Source organism: Anomaloglossus baeobatrachus, chromosome 3 (genome assembly GCF_048569485.1).
Source record: "Anomaloglossus baeobatrachus isolate aAnoBae1 chromosome 3, aAnoBae1.hap1, whole genome shotgun sequence".
NCBI classification, from domain to species: Eukaryota; Metazoa; Chordata; class Amphibia; order Anura; family Aromobatidae; genus Anomaloglossus; species Anomaloglossus baeobatrachus.
The window spans coordinates 337,979,916-338,006,592 of record NC_134355.1 but is presented as its reverse complement, the minus strand read 5'-3'; the positions used below and the strand labels follow the sequence as shown (position 1 = coordinate 338,006,592).

Sequence of the window (26,677 nt, the reverse complement as noted above, 5' to 3'; positions counted from 1 at the left end):
GTGTGGCCCAGTGAGTGGCAACGAGGGAGACTGTGATTGGAGTCCCCTCGCTGTGTTTCTAAAAGAACCAAGATGAACAAGTCATGGCTCTCAGAGGACTTTTCTTCCCCGGGGTCAGCCAGGGGACGGGAAAGGCACGCGTATTTTTGAGAGTGCTTCATGCAAAGCATCTTTTTCTTTTTCAAAAGGGGGCTCAACCGATGCCAGTCAAGTGGGGTGTGTGTGGCCCAGTGAGTGGCAACGAGGGAGACTGTGGTTGGAGTCCCCTCGCTGTGTTTCTAAAAGAACCAAGATGAACAAGTCATGGCTCTCAGAGGACTTTTCTTCCCCGGGGTCAGCCAGGGGACGGGAAAGGCACGCGTATTTTTGAGAGTGCTTCATGCAAAGCATCTTTTTCTTTTTCAAAAGGGGGCTCAACCGATGCCAGTCAAGTGGGGTGTGTGTGGCCCAGTGAGTGGCAACGAGGGAGACTGTGGTTGGAGTCCCCTCGCTGTGTTTCTAAAAGAACCAAGATGAACAAGTCATGGCTCTCAGAGGACTTTTCTTCCCCGGGGTCAGCCAGGGGACGGGAAAGGCACGCGTATTTTTGAGAGTGCTTCATGCAAAGCATCTTTTTCTTTTTCAAAAGGGGGCTCAACCGATGCCAGTCAAGTGGGGTGTGTGTGGCCCAGTGAGTGGCAACGAGGGAGACTGTGGTTGGAGTCCCCTCGCTGTGTTTCTAAAAGAACCAAGATGAACAAGTCATGGCTCTCAGAGGACTTTTCTTCCCCGGGGTCAGCCAGGGGACGGGAAAGGCACGCGTATTTTTGAGAGTGCTTCATGCAAAGCATCTTTTTCTTTTTCAAAAGGGGGCTCAACCGATGCCAGTCAAGTGGGGTATGTGTGGCCCAGTGAGTGGCAACGAGGGAGACTGTGGTTGGAGTCCCCTCGCTGTGTTATACATGCTTTTAGAAGGGCATGACATGGCTTGGAGGTTGACTTTCATAAAATGCAAACTGTTGGCTACCAAAATGCTGCCTTTCCAACAACTGTGGTTATAGGCAATGAGGAACATACTGATGAAGATGAGACGCAGATACCCGATTGGGATGATAACTTAAATATTCGGTCAGGGCAAGAAGAAACTCGGTCTGAGGGGGAGGGGAGTGCAAACACAACAATTGATGATGAAGTTCTAGATCCCACCTACTGTCAACCCATAGTCAGACACTCGAGGAGGTCAATAGAGGCGGTGGAGGAGGATGCAACCGACGTCGAAGTAACCTGGCGCCTTCCTGGACACAGTCGGAGCACTGGTAGCACGTCTACAACTGCATCCTCAGCCACCACTCTGCCTCTGAGCATTATTCGGGGTGGATCAACAGGTCGCATGGCCTCTAAGCCTTGCCTAGCCTGGTCCTTTTTTGACATAAAAAAAGATCGGCCAAATTATGTGATCTGTAACATTTGCCATGGTTATCTTAGTAGAGGTCAAAACCTCAGCAGTTTGACAACTTCTTCCATGAATCGTCACATGAATAAATATCATATGGCCTGGTGGGAAGCTCACCGTGCTGCAATGCGGCCTAGTGGAGCCAACCATCCACCGCCTGCCCCTTCCAGGGCATCCGCGCGCTCGTCATCTTCTAGGACTGTGGGGACAGCTGTCACACCTGTTTTTCCACCCACAACTTCCACCACTGTAACCGCAACAGGCAGTTTGCTTGGTAGGTCGTCAGTTGGTTTGGAAGGGGAAACAAGTGAGTGTGTACAGCTCTCTCAGACATCGATAGCACCAACTTTGGATGAAGGCAACATCATGTCTCCGCCTGCACTTTCCTCCCAAAGCTGCATTTTTCCAGGGACACCCTACTCAACACCGTCTACACACAGCAGCCAGATCTCTGTCCCTCAGATGTGGTCAAATAAAAGGCCACTTCCTTCGACCCATGACAAAGCGAAGAGGTTGACTCTATCCCTCTGTAAGCTGTTGGCTACAGAAATGCTGCCTTTCCGCCTAGTGGACACACAGGATTTTAGAGACCTTATATCTGTCGCTGTGCCCCAGTACCAGATGCCTAGTCGCCACTACTTCTCTAAGAAAGGTGTGCCCGCGCTACACCAGCATGTCGCACACAATATCACCGCTTCCTTGAGAAACTCTGTGTGTGAACGGGTGAATTTCAGCACCGATACTTGGACCAGTAAGCATGGACAGGGACGTTACATGTCGCTGACTGGGCACTGGGTAACTATGGTGATAGATGGTGAAGGGTCTGCTGCACAAGTCTTGCCGTCCCCACGACTTGTGTGTCAATCCTCTGTCTGTCCAAGTTCCGCCACTGCTTCTGCATCCTCCACCTCATCTGGGTCCTCCACCTCCGCCCCAAGCCTGCCTGGTCAGGCCACCAGCGTTCTCACTGCGCAGAAGGAATCACGCACCCCTCATTACTATGCTGGCAGCAGAGCGCAACGGCATCAGGCGGTCTTTAGCTTGACATGTCTTGGGAATAAGAGTCACACAGATGAGGAGTTGTGGTCAGCTCTGCGGTCCGAGTTTAATAAATGGTTGTCTCCACTCAACCTGCAGCCTGGTAAGGCCGTGTGCGACAATGCTGCAAACCTGGGTGTGGCCCTTCGCCTGGGCAAGGTGACACACGTGCCTTGTATGGCTCACGTGTTGAACCTTGTTGTCCAGCAATTTTTAACACACTATCCCGGCCTAGATGGCCTTCTGACCAGGGCACGGAAACTGTCTGCAGTGCTCACTTCCGCCGTTCAAGCGCCGCAGCTGAGCGACTTGCATCGCTCCAGAAGTCTTTCGGCCTGCCGGTTCATCGCCTGAAATGCGATGTGGTGACACGCTGGAATTCAACTCTCCACATGTTACAGCGACTGTGGCAGCACCGCAGAGCCCTGGTGCAATACGTCATGACGTATAGCCTGGGCCAACGAGATGCAGAGGTGGGGCAGATCACCCTGATGGAGTGATCTCAGATCACGGACCTATGCACCCTTCTGCACAGTTTCGACATGGCGACGAATATGTTTAGCGCTGACAATGCCATTATCAGCATGACGATTACAGTCATTTACATGCTGGAGCACACGCTAAACACTATTCGGAGTCAGGGGGTGGGACAACAGGAAGGGGAGGAACTACAGGAGGATTCATATGCGCAAGACACAACAACATCACCAAGGTCCAGACGTTCATCATCACCAACGCGGCAGGCATGGGACCATGGGGGACAGGGATCAACAAGGGCGCATGGTAGCAGGCGAGATGTTGAGGAAGGTGCAGGAGGACATGAAGATATGGAGGACGAACTGTCCATGGACATGGAAGACTCAGCTGATGAGGGGGACCTTGGTCAAATTTAAGTTGAAAGAGGTTGGGGGGAGATGACAGAGGAAGAAAGAACGGTTAGCACCTCTATGCCACAAACACAGCGTGGACTTGGTCCGCATGGCTGCGCAAGACACATGAGTGCCTTCTTGTTGCACTACCTCCAACATGACCCTCGTATTGTCAAAATTAGAAGTGATGATGACTACTGGCTTGCCACACTATTAGATCCCCGGGACAAGTCCAAATTTTGTGACATAATTCCACCCATAGAAAGGGACGCACGTATGCAGGAGTATCAGCAGAAGCTGTTACTCGATCTTAGCTCGGCTTTTCCACCAAACAACCGTGCAGGTGAAGGGAGTGATTCTCCCAGTTGTAACTTGACAAACATGGGACGGCCTCGTCATCTTCAACAGTCTACCCGTACCAGTAGGACCGTATCTGGTGCTGGTAACAGCAATTTTATGGAATCTTTTCATAATTTTTTTAGACCCTCCTTTGCAAGGCCACCAGAGACATCAAGTGTGTCACATAGTCAACGGATGGAGAGGATGATACAGGAGTATCTCCAAATGAACATCGATGCAATGACTTTGCAAATGGAGCCTTGCTCCTTTTGTGCTTCAAATCTAGAAAAATGTCAAGAGCTCTCCAGTTACGCCTTGAAGATTTTGTCGTGTCCAGCTGCCAGCGTTGTCTCTGAACGTGTCTTCAGTGCTGCTGGGTGTGTGCTGACAGATAAGCGCACGCGTCTGTCCAGTGACAATGTGGACAGACTGACGTTCATCAAAATGAACAAGTCATGGATCCAGAAGGAATTTACTACCCCTGTGTCATCCTGGGGAGAGTAAATGCTTGTGGATTTGGAATGTGCTTGATGCAAATCAAAACATCCTGTTTGCAACTAGGGCACAAGTCCTGCCACTGATGGGGTGTCTGTGTGCCCAATTTGGGGAAAAAAGGTAGACTCCGCTTGGAGTAACCCTTGCTTGCTGTGTTTTTTAAAAATGATACAAGATGAACAGATCTGAAGGCAAGATGAAGGCAACATCATGTCTCCGCCTGCACTTTTCTCACAAACCTGCATTTTTCCAGGGACACCCTACTCAACACCGTCTACAGACAGCAGCCAGATCTCTGTCCCTCAGATGTGGTCAAATAAAAGGCCACTTACTGCGACCCATGACAAAGCTAAGTGGTTGACTCTATCCCTCTGTAAGCTGTTGGCTACCGAAATGCTGCCTTTACGCGTAGTGGACACACAGGATTTTACAGACCTTATGTCTGTCGCTGTGCCCCAGTACCAGATGCCCAATCACCACTGCTTCTCCAAGAAAAGCATGCCCGCGCTACACCAGCATGTCGCACACAACATCACCACTTCCTTGAGAAAATCTGTGTGCGACAGGGTGCATTTCAACACAGATACTTGGACCAGTAAGCATAGACAGGGTCATTACATGTCACTGACTGGGCACTGGCAAACTATGGTGAGAGATGGAGAAGGGTCTGCTGTACAAGTCTTGCCGTCCCCACGAGTTGTTTCAATCCTTGTTCTGTATGTAGAAGTTAATACACTGCTTCTGCCTCTTCAACCTCGTGTGGGTCCTCTACCTTGGCGCAAACCCTGTGTGGTCAGGCCACCCTTCCTTGCAACTGCGCACAAGGACTACCACACACCTCCTTACTATGCTGGCAGCAGAGCTCAATGCCATCAGGCGGTCAAAGTTTTACTTTGAAATGTATGGGAAATGTGAGTCACACCGCTATTACAGAGAATAGTAGTCAGGCAGGGTCAAAACATTAATTGAGGAACAGAAACAGAATGGGACGGCCAGGAAAGAATCAGAAAACAAGCAGAGGTGAAATGCGTATCGGCCAACAAGGTACATAAACAGCAAGCAGGAAAAGTAGTCAGGTAACAAGCACACAAAATCATAAAACTGAACTGGGGGTAAAATTAACCAGAGGTTCATAGCTATGTCTGGCAGTGGTCTGCAGACAGGATGGGCATAAAAAAGGGTGTGGTGTCTTCCCATTGGTTGTAGCTGAATGATGGTATTTCATCTGTGAGATACCCACCAGCTACATTCAGCCAGAGATTCTGCATCTGTCAAGGTAATGCAGCCCAGTGGGTGAGCATAACCTGCGTCCACCTGCGCCGCTGGCATCGACTACTCTCCCATCATCAGCACTATTCATGAAAGGAACACGTTGTCACCTGGCGACCGGAGTACAAATTGACGGAGCGGACTCCGTTGGTGACTTAACAGCCGTGTGCGGCAATGATGCAAACCTGGCTGCGGGCCATCCTCAGGGCAATGTGACACACGTGCCTTTTAGGGCTCACGTGTTGAACCGAATTCGCCAGCAATTTTTAAAACACCATCACGGCCTACATGGCCTTGTGCAGTGGGCACGCTCGCTATGTGCTCACTTCCATCGTGCGCACACAGCAGCTCAACAACTTTCATCACTCCGGAAGTCTTAGGGTCTGGCAGTTAAACGCCATAAATGCGATGTTTCGACACGCAGGAATTGGAATCTGCACATGTTGCAGCGTGTGTGGCAGCACCGCAGAGCCCTGCTGAAATACGGTAAGACATATAGCCTGGGATAACTTGATCCAGAGGTGGTGCAGATCACGCTGCTGGAGTGGTGTCAGATCAAGGACCTATGCACCCTGCTACACAGTTTTGAAATGTCGACGAAGATGTTTAGCACTGGCAATGTCATTCTCAGCGTGACAATTCTGGTCATCTACATGATGGAGCACACTGTAATTATTATTCGGAGTCAGGTGTTGGGACAAGAGGAAGGGGAGGAAGTACAGGAGGAGTCATATGCGGAAGGGATAACAAGATCTACGAGGTCCAGATGGTCAGCGGCACCTATGCGGCAGTCATGGTGAGGGAGAGGGATTAACAAGGGCGCATAGTATCAGCAAAAAGTGTTGATGAAAGTGCAGGAGCCCATGAAGAAATGGAGGACGAACTGGCGATGGGCATGGAAGACTCAGCAGATGAGTGAGAGCTTGCTCACATTTCGGTTGTGCGAGGTTGGGGGGAGAGGGCAGAGGAAGGATGCACGATTCTCACCTCTCTGCCACCAACACACCAAGGACTTGGTCCTCCTGGATGCACAAGACACATAATAATAATAATAATAATAATAATTCTTGCTGCACTACCTACATGACCCTCGGATTGTATGAATTTGAACTAATCCTGAATACTGGGTTGCCACACTGTTAGATCCCCGGTACAAGACAAAATTTGGCGAACTAATTCCTGCCATAGAAATAGACGCACGTATACAGGAGTATCTGCAGAATGTGGTACGCAATCTTAGATCTACTTGTCCACTAAACACCAGTGCTGCACAGAGTGAATCTCAACGCTTTGTCATGGATAGGAGGAAATGGTCTTTTACTTGTCCACATCGGAGGGACCGAGGGATGGCTGCTGTGCTGAGATGGCGTTGAGTACGGTGTCCCTGCACAGTTGCACTTTTGGTCATATCCCAAAATGAGTTGAAAAAGGACAGATGCTGTTGGAAAGGGGAACAGGTGTGTTGGAAAGGGGAAAAAAGTTTTGGTCCGTGGATTTGGTGGTTAAGCAACTGTAACATTTGCTGAAGAAACAACATCTGTTACAGTGGGACTGGCAGATTTGGATAAAGTGGTATATAATCTGTGACCGCTATATAACGAAAATTAATAAGAAAAGAAAGAGAAAGGTATATATCCCCATCAGCAGTCAGTGTCCACCGTGCTCCCAGTTGGAAAAGGAGAGGTTGGCAACTTGAAGGTTTGGTGGAGGATACAGAGCTGTGTGGCTATGAAACTAATAGTAGCCTGAACCGAGTTAGACGCCATTCGGATCTGGAGACTGTGAGCCCTGTTAGCGTCACAGGGTCCACATGCCCACCCAGCCCAGGAACTCCCTGTTAACAACACAGGGGCCATTGAGTACGCTGACCGTGTGCGTAGGGGCCACACCTGTGGACAGCAGGCGCATCAGCAGCAGCAGGCCTGTTAATGCCACTGGGCTGCACAAGCAGGACTGTTAGGACAGGAGCTGGTCTTAACCGTTCTGCGTTACCAACTGTGGTGGTGGCCTGCATCCACCACCCGATCCCTGCCTACCTCTGGCCTAAAGCCGCAATGGGTTCAACACATGGAGGTGTGCTCTTTCGGAGCATAATAGAAGACTGCGCACCTCCTTGTTGGCTCCAGCCCCTTTTATAACCTGGGTCCGCCCCAAACCAGGGTGAACCACAATGCACCTCCTGGAGACAAAAGTAGAGTGACACGTCATGAGTGGCATAACTAGCGTCCTATTTGGAAACGCAACTTCAATGATGACCTCATGGCTGCCATGACCCAAACACCTCACCAGTCATCGTCTGAGCATCAATAATGCGGTGACAAGTCATAGGTGTGGGCCTCTGCAAGCCATTTGGGAGGACACCTGATGCCCTGTGGTCTATATGGGACCCCCACATCAGGGCCAGGGCCAAAGAGTTCATTACCGGACCTAGTCTCTGATGCAGGAAGTGCCTGAGCATGCTCAGTAGCATGAAATACAGTCTCTGAAAAAAGACTATCAGCTTTAGCATGGTGTCTATGCCCAAAACAGGACTTATACCCGGCACGGAATGCAAGCACCTGTGCAAAGAGGCTTTTCACACTTAGTGTGGGAGCATGCGCTGTATCCCGAAATGAAAACTTAGTGTCAGGAATGGCACAGTCAGGCTGAGCATACTCACTAGGCGAAACACTGTAATTATGCTGCAGCTGGGGTACATCGGCACACGCATGCGCACTAGCTGCCTCTCCACACTTAGACGTGGAGGGGAAATTTGTCTTGGAGATGCTGTCTATGAACAGAAGGAAAAGCTAAAGGAAGCCTGACTTTCTATCCCTCCGAATTATGAAATGCAGCAATGAATTCCATGAGTTTGCTATAACATTAGCGTAGCAAAATGTGCATGAGGGTGTGATGTAGAGGTGCTAGAAATAGCTTGTCACCAGTGGTGCACTAATGGAATACAACAGCCAGTTCTATGATGCCACAAAATGGCAGTATTTTGTGCTATCATTATAGCTTATTAAAAACAGAGCACGAGGTTGTCATGCAGAGGTGCTGCACATAGATTTGCAGTAGTGTGAATTGACAAAAGTACAATAGCCACGTTTAGGATACAACTAGGTACAGTGAGCGCTCTGGAATGCCCGTTCAGTGTGTAATAAACTGCACATCATTCATGATCTCTTTACCTCCAGCAATCTATCCTTTCTAGGCATCACCGAAACATGGCTGACACCATCCAACTCTGCCTCCCCAGCTGCACTATGCTACGGTGGCCTGCACTTCTCCCACACTCCTCGCCCTGGCAATAGACAAGGTGGAGGAGTGGGCCTCCTTCTTTCTAACAACTACAACTTCACCACAATCCCACCTCTACCCTCCCTCGACCTGCCTTCCTTTGAAGTGCACTCTGTCCGAATCTATTCTCCCTCCAACCTCCAAGTGGCTGTCATATACAGACCCCCGGGCGCCACCACTGCCTTCCTCGACCACTTCTCTGCCTGGCTTCTACACTTTCTCTCTGCTGACATTCCCACCATCATCATGGGTGACTTCAACATCCCCACTGACACTCGCCAACAAGCTGCTTCCAAACTCCTCTCCCTTGCTTCGTCTTTTGGCTTAACTCAGTGGTCCACCTCTGCCACCCACAAAGATGGAAACACACTAGACCTCATCTTCACCCGCCTCTGTCCCCTTTCTGACTTCACAACTTCCCCCCTCCCCCTATCTGACCACCATCTTCTGACCTTTTCAGCCCTGTCCTCCTCACCTACCCCCCCTGTCCAGCACCTAGCACATCCCCGCAGAAACCTTGCACACCTCAACATGCACACCCTCGCCGACTCTATCCTCCCACTGTCCTCCATATCGTCCCTCCACAACACAGACAGCGCCACCACTTTCTACAACACCACCCTCACATCAGCCATTGATTCAGTCGCTCCCCTTGTGCATGGCAGAGTGAGACGAATCAATAGACAGCCCTGGCACAACAGCCTCACTAAAAAACTTAGGCAAAGGTCTAGGGCTGCAGAGCGGCGGTGGAAGAAAACGCACTCCCAGGAAGACTTCACCACATTCAAAAATGCAATTCACACATTTCGTTCAGTCCTCACCTCCACTAAACACGATTACTTCAGAAACCTCATATCCTCTCTAACACACAACCCCAAACAGTTATTCAACACTTTCAACTCCCTCCTTCGCCCACCACTGCCCCCTCCAACCTCCCTCATTTCTGCAGAAGACTTTGCCACCTATTTCCAAGAAAAAATCGACCTAATAAGGCAAGTCTTCTCTGCTCAGCCACCACAACCCCTTCATGTAGCTGACCACTGCCCCTCCCCCATAAACTTCCTCCCCACCATCACCGAAGGAGAGCTTGCACGTCTGCTCTCAAAAGCGCACCTCACCACCTGCGCACTTGACCCCATGCCATCCCACCTCCTTCCCAACCTCACCACCATCCTTATTCCAGCTTTAACCCATCTCTTCAACCTATCTTTAACGACTGGAACCTTCCCCTCTGCCTTTAAACATGCAACAGTCACACCTATCCTAAAGAAACCTTCCCTCGATCCAACCTCTACTACCAGCTACCGCCCCATATCACTACTCCCACTTGCCTCAAAACTCCTGGAACAGCATGTCCATGCTGAACTTTCCTCCCACCTCTCCTCTAACGCTCTCTTTGACAACCTACAGTCCGGCTTCCGTCCACATCACTCCACCGAAACTGCCCTGACTAAAATCACAAATGACTTGCTTACTGCCAAAGCGAACAAGCACTTCTCTATACTCCTACTCCTAGACCTGTCCTCAGCCTTCGATACCGTTGACCACTCCCTCCTATTACAGACCCTCTCTTCCCTTGGTGTCAGAGATCTTGCCCTCTCTTGGATCTCTTCATACCTCTCAAATCGCACTTTTAGTGTCTCCCACTCCCACACAACCTCTTCATCCCACCATCTCTCTGTTGGCGTCCCTCAAGGCTCTGTCCTAGGACCCCTACTTTTCTCTATCTACACATTTGGCCTGGGACAACTCATAAAGTCCCATGGCTTCCAATACCACCTATATGCCGACGACACCCAGATCTACCTCTCTGGCCCAGATGCCACATCTCTGCTGTCCAAAATCCCGAAATGTCTATCTGCTATATCCTCCTTCTTCTCCTCTCGCTTCCTAAAGCTCAATGTGGCCAAAACTGAACTAATCATCTTTCCTCCGTCTCACCTACACTCTCCACCTAATCTATCTATTACAATAAATAACACCACGCTCTCGCCAGTACCCAAAGTTCGCTGCCTCGGAGTGACCTTTGACTCTGCCTTATCCTTCATACCACACATCCAATCCCTCACCACCTCCTGCCGTCTTCAACTCAAAAATATTTCCAGAATCCGCCCTTTCCTCAATTTGCAATCAACTAAAATGCTAGTGCATGCCCTCATAATCTCCCGCCTCGACTACTGTAACATCCTCCTCTGTGGCCTCCCTGCCAACACACTTGCCCCTCTCCAGTCCATCCTTAACTCTGCTGCCCGACTTATCCACCTCTCTCCTCAATACCACCCCGCTTCTCCTCTCTGCATGTCCCTCCACTGGCTTCCAATCTTCCACCGTATCCAATTCAAACTTCTAACACTGACCTACAAAGCTGTGCATAATCTTTCCCCTCCGTACATCTCCGAACTACTCTCCCACTACACTCCAACACGTCACCTCCGGTCCTCCCAAGATCTCCTCCTCTCCTCCTCTCTCATTCGCTCCTCACACAACCGACTCCAAGACTTCTCCCGAGCATCCCCAGTCTCCTGGAACTCGCTGCCTCAACACGTCAGACTATCCCCTACCCTTGCAAACTTCAAACGGAACCTGAAAACGCACCTGTTCCGAAATGCCTACAATCTACAATGAACTCGCTGCCGCCCGACCACCGTGCGGAGCTGCCGCCCGACCACCGTGCGGAGCTGCCGCCCGACCACCGTGCGGAGCTGCCGCCCGACCACCGTGCGGAGCTGCCGCCCGACCACCGTGCGGAGCTGCCGCCCGACCACCGTGCGGAGCTGCCGCCTGACCTACACCCCACCTACTGTCTCCTCCCCATAATCCTATAGAATGTAAGCCCGCAAGGGTAGGGCCCTCTTCCCTCTGTACTAGTCTGTCTACTGTAACTTGTATACGTATTTTGTATGTAACCCCCTTCTCATGTACAGCACCATGGAATTAATGGTGCTCTATAAATAAATAATAATAATAATAATAATAATAATGGCTGAGTTTAAAAAAGTTTGAGTGTGCAATGCAGGCAGATGTCCTGCAAATAACGTTCCAATACTGTGAATTGACAAAAGTACAATAGCCACGTTTAGGATACAACTAGGTACAGTGAGTGTTTGCTAGTATAATGGCTGAGTTTAAAAAAGTTTGAGTGTGCAAGGCAGGCAGATGTCCTGCAAATAATGTTCCAATACTGTGAATTGACAAAAGTACAATAGCCACATTTAGGATACAACTAGGTACAGTGAGTGTTTGCTAGTATAATGGCTGAGTTTAAAAAAGTTTGAGTGTGCAATGCAGGCAGACGTGCTGCTAATAACGTTCCAATACTGTGAATTGACAAAAGTACAATAGCCACGTTTAGGATACAACTAGGTACAGTGAGTGTTTGCTAGTATAATGGCTGAGTTTAAAAAAGTTTGAGTGTGCAAGGCAGGCAGATGTCCTGCAAATAACGTTCCAATACTGTGAATTGACAAAAGTACAATAGCCACGTTTAGGATACAACTAGGTACAGTGAGTGTTTGCTAGTATAATGGCTGAGTTTAAAAAAGTTTGAGAGTGCAATGCAGGCAGACGTGCTGCTAATAACGTTCCAATACTGTGAATTGACAAAAGTACAATAGCCACGTTTAGGATACAACTAGGTACAGTGAGTGTTTGCTAGTATAATGGCTGAGTTTAAAAAAGTTTGAGTGTGCAAGGCAGGCAGATGTCCTGCAAATAACGTTCCAATACTGTGAATTGACAAAAGTACAATAGCCACGTTTAGGATACAACTAGGTACAGTGAGTGTTTGCTAGTATAATGGCTGAGTTTAAAAAAGTTTGAGAGTGCAATGCAGGCAGACGTGCTGCTAATAACGTTCCAATACTGTGAATTGACAAAAGTACAATAGCCACGTTTAGGATACAACTAGGTACAGTGAGTGTTTGCTAGTATAATGGCTGAGTTTAAAAAAGTTTGAGTGTGCAATGCAGGCAGACGTCCTGCAAATAACGTTCCAATACTGTGAATTGACAAAAGTACAATAGCCACGTTTAGGATACAACTAGGTACAGTGAGTGTTTACTAGTATAATGGCTGAGTTTAAAAAAGTTTGAGTGTGCAATGCAGGCAGACGTCCTGCAAATAACGTTCCAATACTGTGAATTGACAAAAGTACAATAGCCACGTTTAGGATACAACTAGGTACAGTGAGTGTTTGCTAGTATAATGGCTGAGTTTAAAAAAGTTTGAGTGTGCAATGCAGGCAGACGTGCTGCAAATAACGTTCCAATACTGTGAATTGACAAAAGTACAATAGCCACGTTTAGAATACAACTAGGTACAGTGAGTGTTTGCTAGTATAATAGCTGAGTTTAAAAAAGTTTGAGTGTGCAATGCAGGCAGACGTCCTGCAAATAACGTTCCAATACTGTGAATTGACAAAAGTACAATAGCCACGTTTAGGATACAACTAGGTACAGTGAGTGTTTGCTAGTATAATGGCTGAGTTTAAAAAAGTTTGAGTGTGCAATGCAGGCAGACGTGCTGCAAATAACGTTCCAATACTGTGAATTGACAAAAGTACAATAGCCACGTTTAGGATACAACTAGGTACAGTGAGTGTTTGCTAGTATAATGGCTGAGTTTAAAAAAGTTTGAGTGTGCAATGCAGGCAGACGTCCTGCAAATAACGTTCCAATACTGTGAATTGACAAAAGTACAATAGCCACGTTTAGGATACAACTAGGTACAGTGAGTGTTTGCTAGTATAATGGCTGAGTTTAAAAAAGTTTGAGTGTGCAATGCAGGCAGACGTCCTGCAAATAACGTTCCAATACTGTGAATTGACAAAAGTACAATAGCCACGTTTAGGATACAACTAGGTACAGTGAGTGTTTGCTAGTATAATGGCTGAGTTTAAAAAAGTTAGAGTGTGCAATGCAGGCAGATGTCCTGCAAATAACGTTCCAATACTGTGAATTGACAAAAGTCCAATAGCCACGTATAGGATGCCACTAGGTACACTGAGTGTTTGCTAGTATAATGGCTTCGTTATAATTAGTTGGAGTGTGCAACGCAGGCAGATGCGCTCTGCAAATGTCTTGGCACTAGTGGGACTATAGCAAAGTCCAATAGCCACGTATAGGATGCCACTAGGTACACTGAGTGTTTGCTAGTAAAATTGCTTAGTTTAAAAAAGTTGTAGTGTGCAATGCAGGCAGACGTGCTCTGCAAATGTCTTTGCACTAGTGGGACTATAGCAAAGTCCAATAGCCACGTATAGGATGCCACTAGGTACACTGAGTGTTTGCTAGTAAAATTGCTTAGTTTAAAAAAGTTGTAGTGTGCAATGCAGGCAGACGTGCTCTGCAAATGTCTTTGCACTAGTGGGACTATAGCAAAGTCCAATAGCCACGTATAGGATGCCACTAGGTACACTGAGTGTTTGCTAGTAAAATTGCTTAGTTTACAAAACTTGGAGTGTGCAATGCAGGCAGATGTGCTCTGCTAATGTCTTTGCACTAGTGGGACTATAGCAAAGTCCAATAGCCACGTTTAGGATGCCACTAGGTACACTGAGTGTTTGCTAGTAAAATTGATTAGTTTAAAAAAGTTGTAGTGTGCAATGCAGGCAGACGTGCTCTGCAAATGTCTTTGCACTAGTGGGACTATAGCAAAGTCCAATAGCCACGTATAGGATGCCACTAGGTACACTGAGTGTTTGCTAGTAAAATTGCTTAGTTTAAAAAAGTTGTAGTGTGCAATGCAGGCAGACGTGCTCTGCAAATGTCTTTGCACTAGTGGGACTATAGCAAAGTCCAATAGCCACGTATAGGATGCCACTAGGTACACTGAGTGTTTGCTAGTAAAATTGCTTAGTTTAAAAAACTTGGAGTGTGCAATGCAGGCAGATGTGCTCTGCTAATGTCTTTGCACTAGTGGGACTATAGCAAAGTCCAATAGCCACGTATAGGATGCCACTAGGTACACTGAGTGTTTGCTAGTATAATGGCTTCGTTATAATAAGTTGGAGTGTGCAACGCAGGCAGATGCGCTCTGCAAATGTCTTGGCACTAGTGGGACTATAGCAAAGTCCAATAGCCACGTATAGGATGCCACTAGGTACACTGAGTGTTTGCTAGTAAAATTGCTTAGTTTAAAAAAGTTGTAGTGTGCAATGCAGGCAGACGTGCTCTGCAAATGTCTTTGCACTAGTGGGACTATAGCAAAGTCCAATAGCCACGTATAGGATGCCACTAGGTACACTGAGTGTTTGCTAGTAAAATTGCTTAGTTTAAAAAAGTTGTAGTGTGCAATGCAGGCAGACGTGCTCTGCAAATGTCTTTGCACTAGTGGGACTATAGCAAAGTCCAATAGCCACGTATAGGATGCCACTAGGTACACTGAGTGTTTGCTAGTAAAATTGCTTAGTTTAAAAAACTTGGAGTGTGCAATGCAGGCAGATGTGCTCTGCTAATGTCTTTGCACTAGTGGGACTATAGCAAAGTCCAATAGCCACGTATAGGATGCCACTAGGTACACTGAATGTTTGCTAGTATAATGGCTTCGTTATAATTAGTTGGAGTGTGCAACGCAGGCAGATGCGCTCTGCAAATGTCTTGGCACTAGTGGGACTATAGCAAAGTCCAATAGCCACGTATAGGATGCCACTAGGTACACTGAGTGTTTGCTAGTAAAATTGCTTAGTTTAAAAAAGTTGTAGTGTGCAATGCAGGCAGACGTGCTCTGCAAATGTCTTTGCACTAGTGGGACTATAGCAAAGTCCAATAGCCACGTATAGGATGCCACTAGGTACACTGAGTGTTTGCTAGTAAAATTGCTTAGTTTAAAAAAGTTGTAGTGTGCAATGCAGGCAGACGTGCTCTGCAAATGTCTTTGCACTAGTGGGACTATAGCAAAGTCCAATAGCCACGTATAGGATGCCACTAGGTACACTGAGTGTTTGCTAGTAAAATTGCTTAGTTTACAAAACTTGGAGTGTGCAATGCAGGCAGATGTGCTCTGCTAATGTCTTTGCACTAGTGGGACTATAGCAAAGTCCAATAGCCACGTTTAGGATGCCACTAGGTACACTGAGTGTTTGCTAGTAAAATTGATTAGTTTAAAAAAGTTGTAGTGTGCAATGCAGGCAGACGTGCTCTGCAAATGTCTTTGCACTAGTGGGACTATAGCAAAGTCCAATAGCCACGTATAGGATGCCACTAGGTACACTGAGTGTTTGCTAGTAAAATTGCTTAGTTTAAAAAAGTTGTAGTGTGCAATGCAGGCAGACGTGCTCTGCAAATGTCTTTGCACTAGTGGGACTATAGCAAAGTCCAATAGCCACGTATAGGATGCCACTAGGTACACTGAGTGTTTGCTAGTAAAATTGCTTAGTTTAAAAAAGTTGTAGTGTGCAATGCAGGCAGACGTGCTCTGCAAATGTCTTTGCACTAGTGGGACTATAGCAAAGTCCAATAGCCACGTATAGGATGCCACTAGGTACACTGAGTGTTTGCTAGTAAAATTGCTTAGTTTAAAAAACTTGGAGTGTGCAATGCAGGCAGATGTGCTCTGCTAATGTCTTTGCACTAGTGGGACTATAGCAAAGTCCAATAGCCACGTTTAGGATGCCACTAGGTACACTGAGTGTTTGCTAGTAAAATTGATTAGTTTAAAAAAGTTGTAGTGTGCAATGCAGGCAGACGTGCTCTGCAAATGTCTTTGCACTAGTGGGACTATAGCAAAGTCCAATAGCCACGTATAGGATGCCACTAGGTACACTGAGTGTTTGCTAGTAAAATTGCTTAGTTTAAAAAAGTTGTAGTGTGCAATGCAGGCAGACGTGCTCTGCAAATGTCTTTGCACTAGTGGGACTATAGCAAAGTCCAATAGCCACGTATAGGATGCCACTAGGTACACTGAGTGTTTGCTAGTAAAATTGCTTAGTTTAAAAAACTTGGAGTGTGCAATGCAGGCAGACGTGCTCTGCAAATGTCTTTGCACTAGTGGGACTATAGCAAAGTCCAATAGCCACGTTTAGGATGCCACTAGGCACACTAAGTGTTTGCTAGTATAATGGCTTACTTAGAATGAGTTGGAGTGTGCAGAGGACAAGAGGGTTCAGTGGCAGGATTGTGGTGCTCTGGGTAGAGGAATGGAAGCCTGCCTTTCTATTCCCTCCTAATGGTGAAATGCAGGGAGGAAATCCCTGACCTGGGCTACACAGACGCTGTTGCTGTTTGCAGGACCTGTCACTTATGGCTCTCTGACCCTGCCGCTTTGAGCCCTTAAAAGGACTGCTAGAATGTGCTCTCCCTAAGCTGTCTAACGCTGTGTATGCAGCGCATACAGCTGTATCGGCTATAGGACTCAGGAGGACGGAGCTGCGACACTGATGTCTGACACCAAAGACGCAGAAGGCAGATAATGGCGTTCGTGAAGAAAATGTCCGGTTTTATAATGCAGGGACATGTGACATGCAGATCCTATCACACATGCCGTTGCTTCTCTGGCTCAAAGTCCACTTAGGTGTGTGTGTGTCTGTGATTGGCTGACATGCTGGCCCGCCCCACAAGACGCGCGCGCTTAGGGAAGGAAGACAAGAAAAAAAAAAAAAAAAATGGCGATCGCCATTATAGAAACAGCAGTGATCTGAAGGCGCTGTTCACGCACACTATACACTGAAATGTGATAATAGTTTGATTCACAGAGTGACTTACACTATTACAGCAGAAACCAAGCTAGGATTTAGCTGTTTTTTGGCTGCTAGAACCGTTCTCGAACGTTTCTAGAACTATCGAGCTTTTGCAAAAAGCTCGAGTTCTAGTTCGATCTAGAACATGCCCCAAAATCACTCGAGCCGCGAACTGGAGAACCACGAACCACGAACCGCGCTCAACTCTAGTGGTTAGTTTGAAAAGCCTGGAATGTTTAAAAGACTGAACATATGAACAGAAAGTTGTTGTTCCATACAAATGAATAGGATAATTATTTAAAGTTTCTTGTGATCACTAATTCCATTTTATGAGATATTTGTATGAGTGAATCATCTGATTAAAAAGTGGCAGAAAAATACACTGATTAAAGATTCCCCTTACATTGTTCTGAGGTCTGAAACTTTTGCTGATGAGCATTGATATCTATAATTCATGCTCGCATAGTTATTCAATAAAGTTGCGGAGTACTTCTTTCAAGGTTATACACCATTTTGTGGTCAAGCAGCAGAATATGGCGTAAGTGGGATATCTCTGAGTAATGGAGAAATACACATTGGGATGTATAGCCGTTGTTTTTCATACTTAGTAAAAAAAAATAATATCCTTATAAATTATTTGGTTATGAAAATAATCAAAATATTTTTTTTATTTTACACTGTCTTTGCACTCATATAAAAAATAAAATGAATTGAAAATACTCACTACACTACTTGTTGAATACATTAGGGAGTCTAATTTTCACAAATGAACTTTTGGGAAATATCCTTAGTATGTATTTCACCAGAGTCTATGAAATTAAGATTTGGTTCTGTAGAAGTCATATAATTACTGTGAGGACTTCTTATTCTACCTTGCAATGAAAATAGTTCTTTATAACATTGGCTGTATGTTTAGGGTCATTGTCTTGCTGCAGTATGAACCAATCAGACACAACCCTGAAGGTACTAAATGATGAATAAATATTTGACTATATTTCTCAGCATTGAGTTCACAAGGAAATGGGCAATGTTGAGGACTATAAACACAATGGGCTACCAAGGAAACCTAATGCTGCCAATCTCATCATGTTTACTTTCCTTTGAAATTAAATATCCACCAGTACAATCACTGGCTGAATTTTTATGGTTGTTGTCCTGCTGCAGATTTATTTTGGAGCCAATCAGATCTCTCCATGATGTATTGCATGATGAACAAATATTTTCTTTTATTTGTCCACATTGATGACCACCAATCTTGACCGAATATGCATCTACGTTTGCTATAATGTAGCCCTATATTTGCAAGTAACCACCAATCTGCTTCATTGTTAGTTTTAGAGACTCATTATTTTTTCATACTTCTCTCCCTTGGCAAACTATCTTCTGTTATAGTGAAATATGTCAAAGTTTGATTCATTAGTTTAGAGGACCTCCTGTGTTTTTTTTCTGAACTCTAGTTCCTATTTTTTTAACATAGTTGAGTCACTTAAACATTTTTTTTTTGCAATTCTCCTATATAGATCACTTCTGGCCAGACTTTTCCATTATTTAGTACTAGCTCTGAACTGATCCCACAGCTTAACTTCCAGTTTTGAAGGCATGTAAACATGGTGTGTTTTCGTCTGCTGCACTAATTTTCCTTGGCCAACCACCATGTCTACAGTCTTCACAGTTGTCCATTTCTTGGTGTCCTTAAAACTGAGAAATACAGGTAGATACATATCCATAATGCAACACCATGAGGGATGCATCTGATTGACTCCAAAGTTATTTGGGAGCAGGACAACAACTCCAAACAATCAGTTAATATCCTTAAAAATTATCTTTATTATAAAGAAGAACAAGGATTCTTGGAAATGACAATACAGCCCTCACAAAGTATGTCTCTAAACATCATTGAGTTTGTGAAGGATTATATAAAGATTCAAAAGGATTTGTGCAAGACTATATCCACAGAATATCTGTAATTAATTCCTGAATATATTTGGAACAATTCTTTAAAAAACAATTGTGGGCACATCAACGTCGAAGAGGTGTATGCTTTAATCCTGTTTTGAAGACACTGGTTTCACTAAACAATGATTTGAAATTTCTCCTTTGTTTATCCTTACATTTTGTTGATTGACAAAAATATAATATTTGTGTCTTTTTTTGACAGCACTGTTTCTTTACACACCGAGTCTGATTAAATTTCCCAGAACAATAAAGCTATAGAAATAACTGAATATTAAAATATTAATTTTTATTCGAATATTATTAAAATTCTTACAAGTATACAATTTCAATCAGAATTCCACATAAATACAAAAAGAGACATAAATGTGAGTATATGTATATATATTTTTATATATATATATTTATATATATATATATATATAAACATATATTTATTATATATATATATATATATATATATATATATATATATATATATATATATATAATGATTTTAGATATATATAGGTATATATATATATATATATATATATATATATATATATATATGTATATATATATATATAATTATTTATATATAAAACAGTGGTCTATAAATATCGGTAGTTAAAGTATATAATTATTTGCTTTAAGTACCAGTATTTATAGATCACTGTTATACATATAAAAGAAATATTTTTATATATACATATATTTATACATATTTTTTACTATAAAATATATATTTTTCTACTCTAAAAATATTCTTTTATTTAGCCTTGACTTACATCTATGTCTATTTGTATTTATGTGGAATTCTGATTGAAATTTTATACTTGTAAGAATTTTAAGAATATTCAAATAAAAATTAATATTTTAATATTCAGTTATTTCTATAGCTTCATTGTTCTGAGAAATGTAATCAGACTCGGCGTGTATTGTTATATTTTGAAGCTTTTCCACCTAGTGGGGAAATAGCACTAACATGGGCATTTTTTGATGAAAAAAAAGCATTGTTTCTTTGCAGCGTTTTTTCTGTACTTGCCTAAAACTTTTGCATAGTACTCTATGTGACATAACAGAGTTGATATATGAATTTTATTTATTTTTTTTTATTTTATTTTTTGTGTGTGTTTTTAATTAAAAATTAGAAATGATATCTGCCTCCTTCTGTCACATAATTATAGAACAGTAAGTGATACATAAACATTATCAGATACATAAAACAATTGTTGGGAAATTTATACATGCCAGTTTTTCAAAATATGGCTTTCCCGTCATTATATGACAAACAGCCCTAGTCCAAAAGGAATATAAAAATGATTTGAAAAAAAGGCCGCTAATGTTTCATTCTACATTTTACTAAGTTAAAGACGTGAATAGCATTGTTTATTATCCTAAACAGTAATTCTTATTCTTTTTTCAGAGTAGGTAGTCAAATATTCTTTGCTATGTCAACATTCCCTAAAATTTTGGTTACTGCCTCTGGCTTTATAAGGCGTGATTGAAAATCTCCAACTGTGCAGTACATCATTCAAGATCCCAGAAGGAGTAGCCTGTAGAGACAGAAGCTTATTAGAAAAGAAACCCACAGGAGGGCCTCATATGCATTCAGGGCTAACTTCAGTCAAAATGGAAAGCATTTTGATTGATGTAGTCTAGAAAATGTGAAAACATTGACCTCTAACACAAGCTATAAGCTGCAAGATTACTGCCATTATTGCTTTAAGACATTTTAACAAGATTTCAAACAATATCTGACGTGCAGTGCTAGAGGTAATGAACTTCTGAACAAACCTTGCACTTTCATTCTGAATTTTGAAAGTGTCTTTCAAAGAAATAGTATCAAAGGGCAAAGTAAGAGATTCAGTTTATTTAAAGTGAATGACTAAAGTGTTCTTTTTTTTCCCACAAAAGAAAAACAGAAATATAATTTGTGTTCCGTCTCAATCTTGACAACCTCTTTTTGTGTTTAGTCTTGTCAATATTTCAGCCTTTTACTTTTCATTTATTTAAACCAAATTGATCCATGATGAATAAATACACAATTCAAATATAATGTAATCACTGGCACATAATTTATTTAGCTACATATAAATTTTTAATGCAATTGTTGTCCCGGTAGCACGTAAAACACTCACATCTGCAGGAATTTTATAACAAGGCTTCAAGGTGTTAAGAAACACATTATTTAAGGCTGCAAGCAATCTCAGACACTGCCTTAAAACCTGCCTTTCTAAAAATGGCATGGTTAAGCTTAAACATCAAAGCTGAAAGATCTATTAACCAAGATACTACAGGCTCTACATAAAGTCAATAAGTTAGTGTAATACAAATAGTATTATCCAACAGTTCAAAGACCAAAAAAATATGAAAATATGTTTTATGTATATTTTGCAAAGGGGCATTTATTTATGATCCCAGATAGAGATCTCAAAAACCAAACTGTGATAATGAAAAATTCCCTCACCTGTCCAAATATTATCCATATAATACTGTGGAAAAACAAAGCACAATAGGGTCTTACCCGGTAGAGAAATCAAACCCTGCAAGGGTTAAGATACACTCACCTTTTCAGGTTGTGAGAGTCACAACTCCTATGAAGCATATGTAATGGTGGTATCAGCTGCAGTAACGAGGTGTAGACCATATAATACAGTATAAGAGGAAATCGGGTATATGCTGTGCTAATACTCCAATGCAATATTAATATTCCTTTATTATTTGTACAGGTCGACACGTTTCAGAGACATCTGTCTCCTTCATCAGGACATAAAAGGAACAGTATCTATATACTTTTCCTTTTATGTCCTGATGAAGGAGACAGATGTCTCTGAAACATGTCAACCTGTACAAATAATGAAGGAATATTATATTAATATCGCATTGGAGTATTAGGGCGGCATATACCCAATTTCCTCTTCTACTGTATTATACAAATATTATCCATTTCAGTTCTTAATATATTTGCCATTTATATGGTTAATGTATTAGGTGTCATATCTTATTGTATTTGCTGCAAATTTCACCTGACATAATTTTATTTAGGTATGCATACAATTACCCATCAGCACCTTTACTTTTCTTTAAATGTACAATCTGCAAATAAATTTGTTCGCTTATTATACTCCTAAATCAACTCAGACTTTAGACCAGACTACTAAAATAAGGAGATATTCCTCCAATCATATTATTTTTTCACAAAGAACTGTAAATGCATACTAATTGTAAATACACAGAGTAAGCCCAACATAAACCAGAACATTTTTGTACATATGTGTCTTTTCATCTCTATCTGCCATTTTCACATAGGTGACAGGGAAGTCTGATTCTTAGAGCAAAGTCTCACTTGTGTATCACTTCTGATATGAGAGCAATGGATATGATATGCTAATGACCCATGGCTCATGGTCTGCTGTCAGCGTGAGCTGAGTGTCATGCAACTGTGCTCCATTCCTGAGATTGGGTAACAGCTGCGGAGGAGAGGGAGGGATTCATCTCGCCATCTCCTCCATTGTCAGCCTGTGCATATATTGCACTGGACTTGGATGTCATCTAAGTGCAGTCCGATGTTTGTCTCGCACCCATAGATTTGCATGGGTACGAGTGACACGGCTCTCACAGACATTCACACCATGCTGTAATTTTTTTCCTCAGTCTGTTTAGGGACAACATATATTTAAGACATACAGGCAGGCAAACTGACATACATGGCCAAAAATTAAATCCCTAGGCCAGGTACTTTGCAAAATCATATTGTGTACAGAAGCATAGAGTGTATTGTAGGGGTAGAGTACACTCAATGCAGAGGTGGAGGCAGAACTTTGTTGGCAGAAAGCCATCCGAGACACTCTGAACAGCACACAATCTACCAAGAGCACTGGAACTACAGCTGGTTAGCTCAAATGGCAAACGGAAAACTAAACAGGTAATAGAGCCTGGAGGGGCATGTTTTGGAGTGTTATGTGCAAAGGGCATATTTAAAAAAATAGTTATATCTGCACAAATGAATAAATATTTGTGTGCATAATAACATATGCTAAACCCATAAATAAATTTAGACTCCCAGACCTGATTACTCAATATAAAATCCTAAAAATATATAGACCTCAGAATAGAATACAAAATAATTAGAACCCCAGATCAGCTTATAAATGTATATTGGTTTTGCAAAATATGTTGCACAATAATTCTTAGGGGCACTTTGCACACTGCGACATCGCAGGTGCGATGTCGGTGGGGTCAAATTGAAAATGACGCACTTCCGGCATCGCATGCGACATCGCAGTGTGTAAAGGCTGGATGATACGATTAACGAGCGCAAAAGCGTCGTAATCGTATCATCGGTGCAGCGTCGGTGTAATCCATGATTACGCTGACGTGACGGTCCAATGTTGTTCCTCGCTCCTGCGGCAGCACACATCGCTGTGTGTGAAGTCGCAGGAGCGAGGAACGTCTCCTACCGGCCTCACTGCGGCTTCCGTAGGATATGCGGAAGGAAGGAGGTGGGCAGGATGTTTACATCCTGCTCATCTCCGCCCCTCCGCTCTGATTGGCCGCCTGCCGTGTGACGTTGCAGTGACGCCGCACGACCCGCCCCCTTAACAAGGAGGCGGGTCGCCGGCCACAGGGACGTCGCACGGCAGGTGAGTGTGTGTGTGAAGCTGGCGTAGCGATAACTTTCGCTACGCCAGCTATCACCACATATCGCTGCTGCGACGGGGGCGGGCACTATCGCACTCGGCATCGCAGCATCGGCCTGCGATGTCTTAGTGTGCAAAGCCCGCCTTAGCCTTCAACTTTCAATTTGATTTCAACTGTGTCTTTTGGTTGCTATGTTGCAAGAAATATACATGAAAAAAATATATAGCAATGTCAATGTTATTTTTTTTTATAAAAAATGTAAATAGCTAAATAATGAAAACCCTTTATAAGTTATGTCTATATCTATATTCTTTCAAGGCTGTGTCTTATCTACAGCACTCTGTAAAGTACTATAACATTTTGTATTACAATGTATATTAGCCCTCTTCTCTTTCAAGAGGCTCACTTCTCTAGTGAACCATTTTTGAATGCAATGTGCCAGTGATAATAAACAGCTTTCGGAATTAGCAACTCTCTGAACCCTTTGCAAGTAAAAAGCCAGAACATGAGTACACTGTGAGAATGAAATAATTTGCCTAGCAAATATGAAAATGTGCAAACTACAAATGTTTTTGGATGTGTTTTCCAGAGAACATATGTCTCAAATGCATTCGCCTATAATGTGCATCACCAGGCACTAGTTGGCAGATAAATAATTTTAGTGACAAGGTGAAATTTTCAATGAGCTTTCGCAGCTTGATAAGTCATTTTAATTACTATGTGATGCATATTTAAGTGACAGCAGTTTGTTGGAAGCTTCAGGCTGCAACATGGTAAATTTGCAGGGTGGCTTAGCTGACATGCTGCGCCAAAAGAATAAATCTTTAATAGTTTATACACCCCATGTGAATGTTGCTTGCTCCTAAACCAAAACATTATTTATGTTTGTATTTGCAGAGATCCTTCTGTAGCGCAATGGTAGAAGAATTAAGGATGTCACTAAAGTGTCAACGACGGTTGAAACATAAACCGCAGCCTCCCGTAATAGTGAAGACAGAGGAAGTTATCAACATGCATACATTTAATGACAGAAGGTTGCCAGGAAAAGAAACAATGGCATAGAGCTGGGTTTCAGGCATCCCCAAGCACAAACTGTCAGCTTTTTGTTTTCCTTTTCCAAACAACTCTGCGAGAATGTTTCCTGTGGAAATATGCAACCTGTGCAAAATAAAAATGAGTTACCTCATGTCGCTACGTCTATGAACTTGAGACTTAAACTGGTCCTTCAGTCGGACTAAAACTGCAAGAGTCATGGATAAATCAAGAACTTCTGCGGAGGTTGATTTTTTTTTTCTTCAAGGGGTCCACCATTCTTCTGAATGTAAATGTGTATGTTTTGTGGTTGCTTTACCAGGTCCCAAATCAGAAAAAGGATAAGAGGTTATTTTTGAAGCTTACATTATTATTAAAACAAATAAAAAAATGTCCAAAATAACCATTGAAGAATGACATCATAAACTTTATCTTATTGACTGTAAGTTCTTTGCATTTCTATGGCAAAGATAAAGGAAAATTAGTTGGTTACTTATTACTTGCCCAATACAAATGTCCAAATCCATTCTTAAGTTGAAAATGACAACATTAGATCATGATGGCATTTTAATTCATCACTTTACATGATTAAACAATCAAAAACAGTATGAGAAGATTCTTAAATGCTTTGTGGACTCTGTGTTTCACTGTCGTAAATAAAAAAAATGTCAGTAAACAAGGCAATAATTGTATTGTTCAATTCAACTAGATTGCAGCATTTCTGTGTGCAGAATGTTTATGCTGAGACGTAGTTGTTATGGAATACAGAAAAATAAATCATTGTGTATTGAAGAGAGGGAAATGTGAACTTGCCAAACAGGATCCGACTTTGACAATATGGATTTTTTTTAAAAAAAATAAGTCCCTGTTTCATTCTGAACCCAACTGAGCCTCTGCAGTTCCCTCCAACTGTGGAAAAATGTATGGGCCTCCTGGAAGAACTTTCCACAGGGAGCTATGAACGGACTGCATTCATCAATACAGTCAGTGTTACATGAACAAAATCCTCGAGCAATTTTTATTTAAAAAAATGTTCAGGTTTATTTGTGGAAATGCAAGATTTCTATAAAAATAGTTTTTGTATGGAGATTTTTGTAATACTTTTTATCAACAAAATCCAAACATACGTTTCTTCTGTCAGGGGTGTGATGCCAAGCATAAATGGTAGTGTGTGAGCACCACCAACGTTTGGTGAGATTATTTTTATCAAAGTCAAATTCAATATAAAACATTTATTTTCAAGTTCAGTATTGCTAGTTGCACTACCAGCACTGCTTCCCATGCCATACCCCTGATTTTCACAAAGCTAAGAACATACTGTAATGATCAATTGTGTGTAAATGGTTAAATACACAGTCTTCTTGACCACATTGTGATAACAGTTGAAGTGCACACAGTTTCCTGTTTGAATTCAATGCACAAAATAAACATAAGCAAAAACTCAATGGATTTATCTATTTTATTTTGTGTGCCAGACAACATTTTATCAAACACATTTCATTCTTGTGTACTAAAGCACAATATGTACTGTGAGAACAATCCATGGGAAAATATTATGTCTAGGCAATCACCCAGCTCGGATTTGATGTCCTACATACAAGCCAAAGCCAGGATTGAATCCAAAAAGAGAAGATTGCAACTGATTAGTCTTTCATAGTGATGGGCGAATAA

The 26,677-nt window shown here is 43.1% G+C and overlaps 1 protein-coding gene across 2 annotated transcripts in view; it reads left to right on the top strand.

Annotated features, from left to right (window-relative positions):
* GRIK2 (glutamate ionotropic receptor kainate type subunit 2) overlaps positions 1 to 26,451 on the top strand; it is a 1,450,753-nt gene extending 1,424,302 nt beyond the window's left edge. For both annotated transcript variants that reach the window (XM_075340094.1, XM_075340093.1), the window contains one exon: positions 24,872 to 26,451. In XM_075340094.1, coding sequence (XP_075196209.1) covers positions 24,872 to 25,036 — 165 coding nt within the window. In that variant the 3' untranslated portion in view covers positions 25,037 to 26,451. The remainder of the gene's footprint in view (positions 1 to 24,871) is intronic.
* The last annotated feature ends 226 nt before the right edge of the window (positions 26,452 to 26,677 follow it).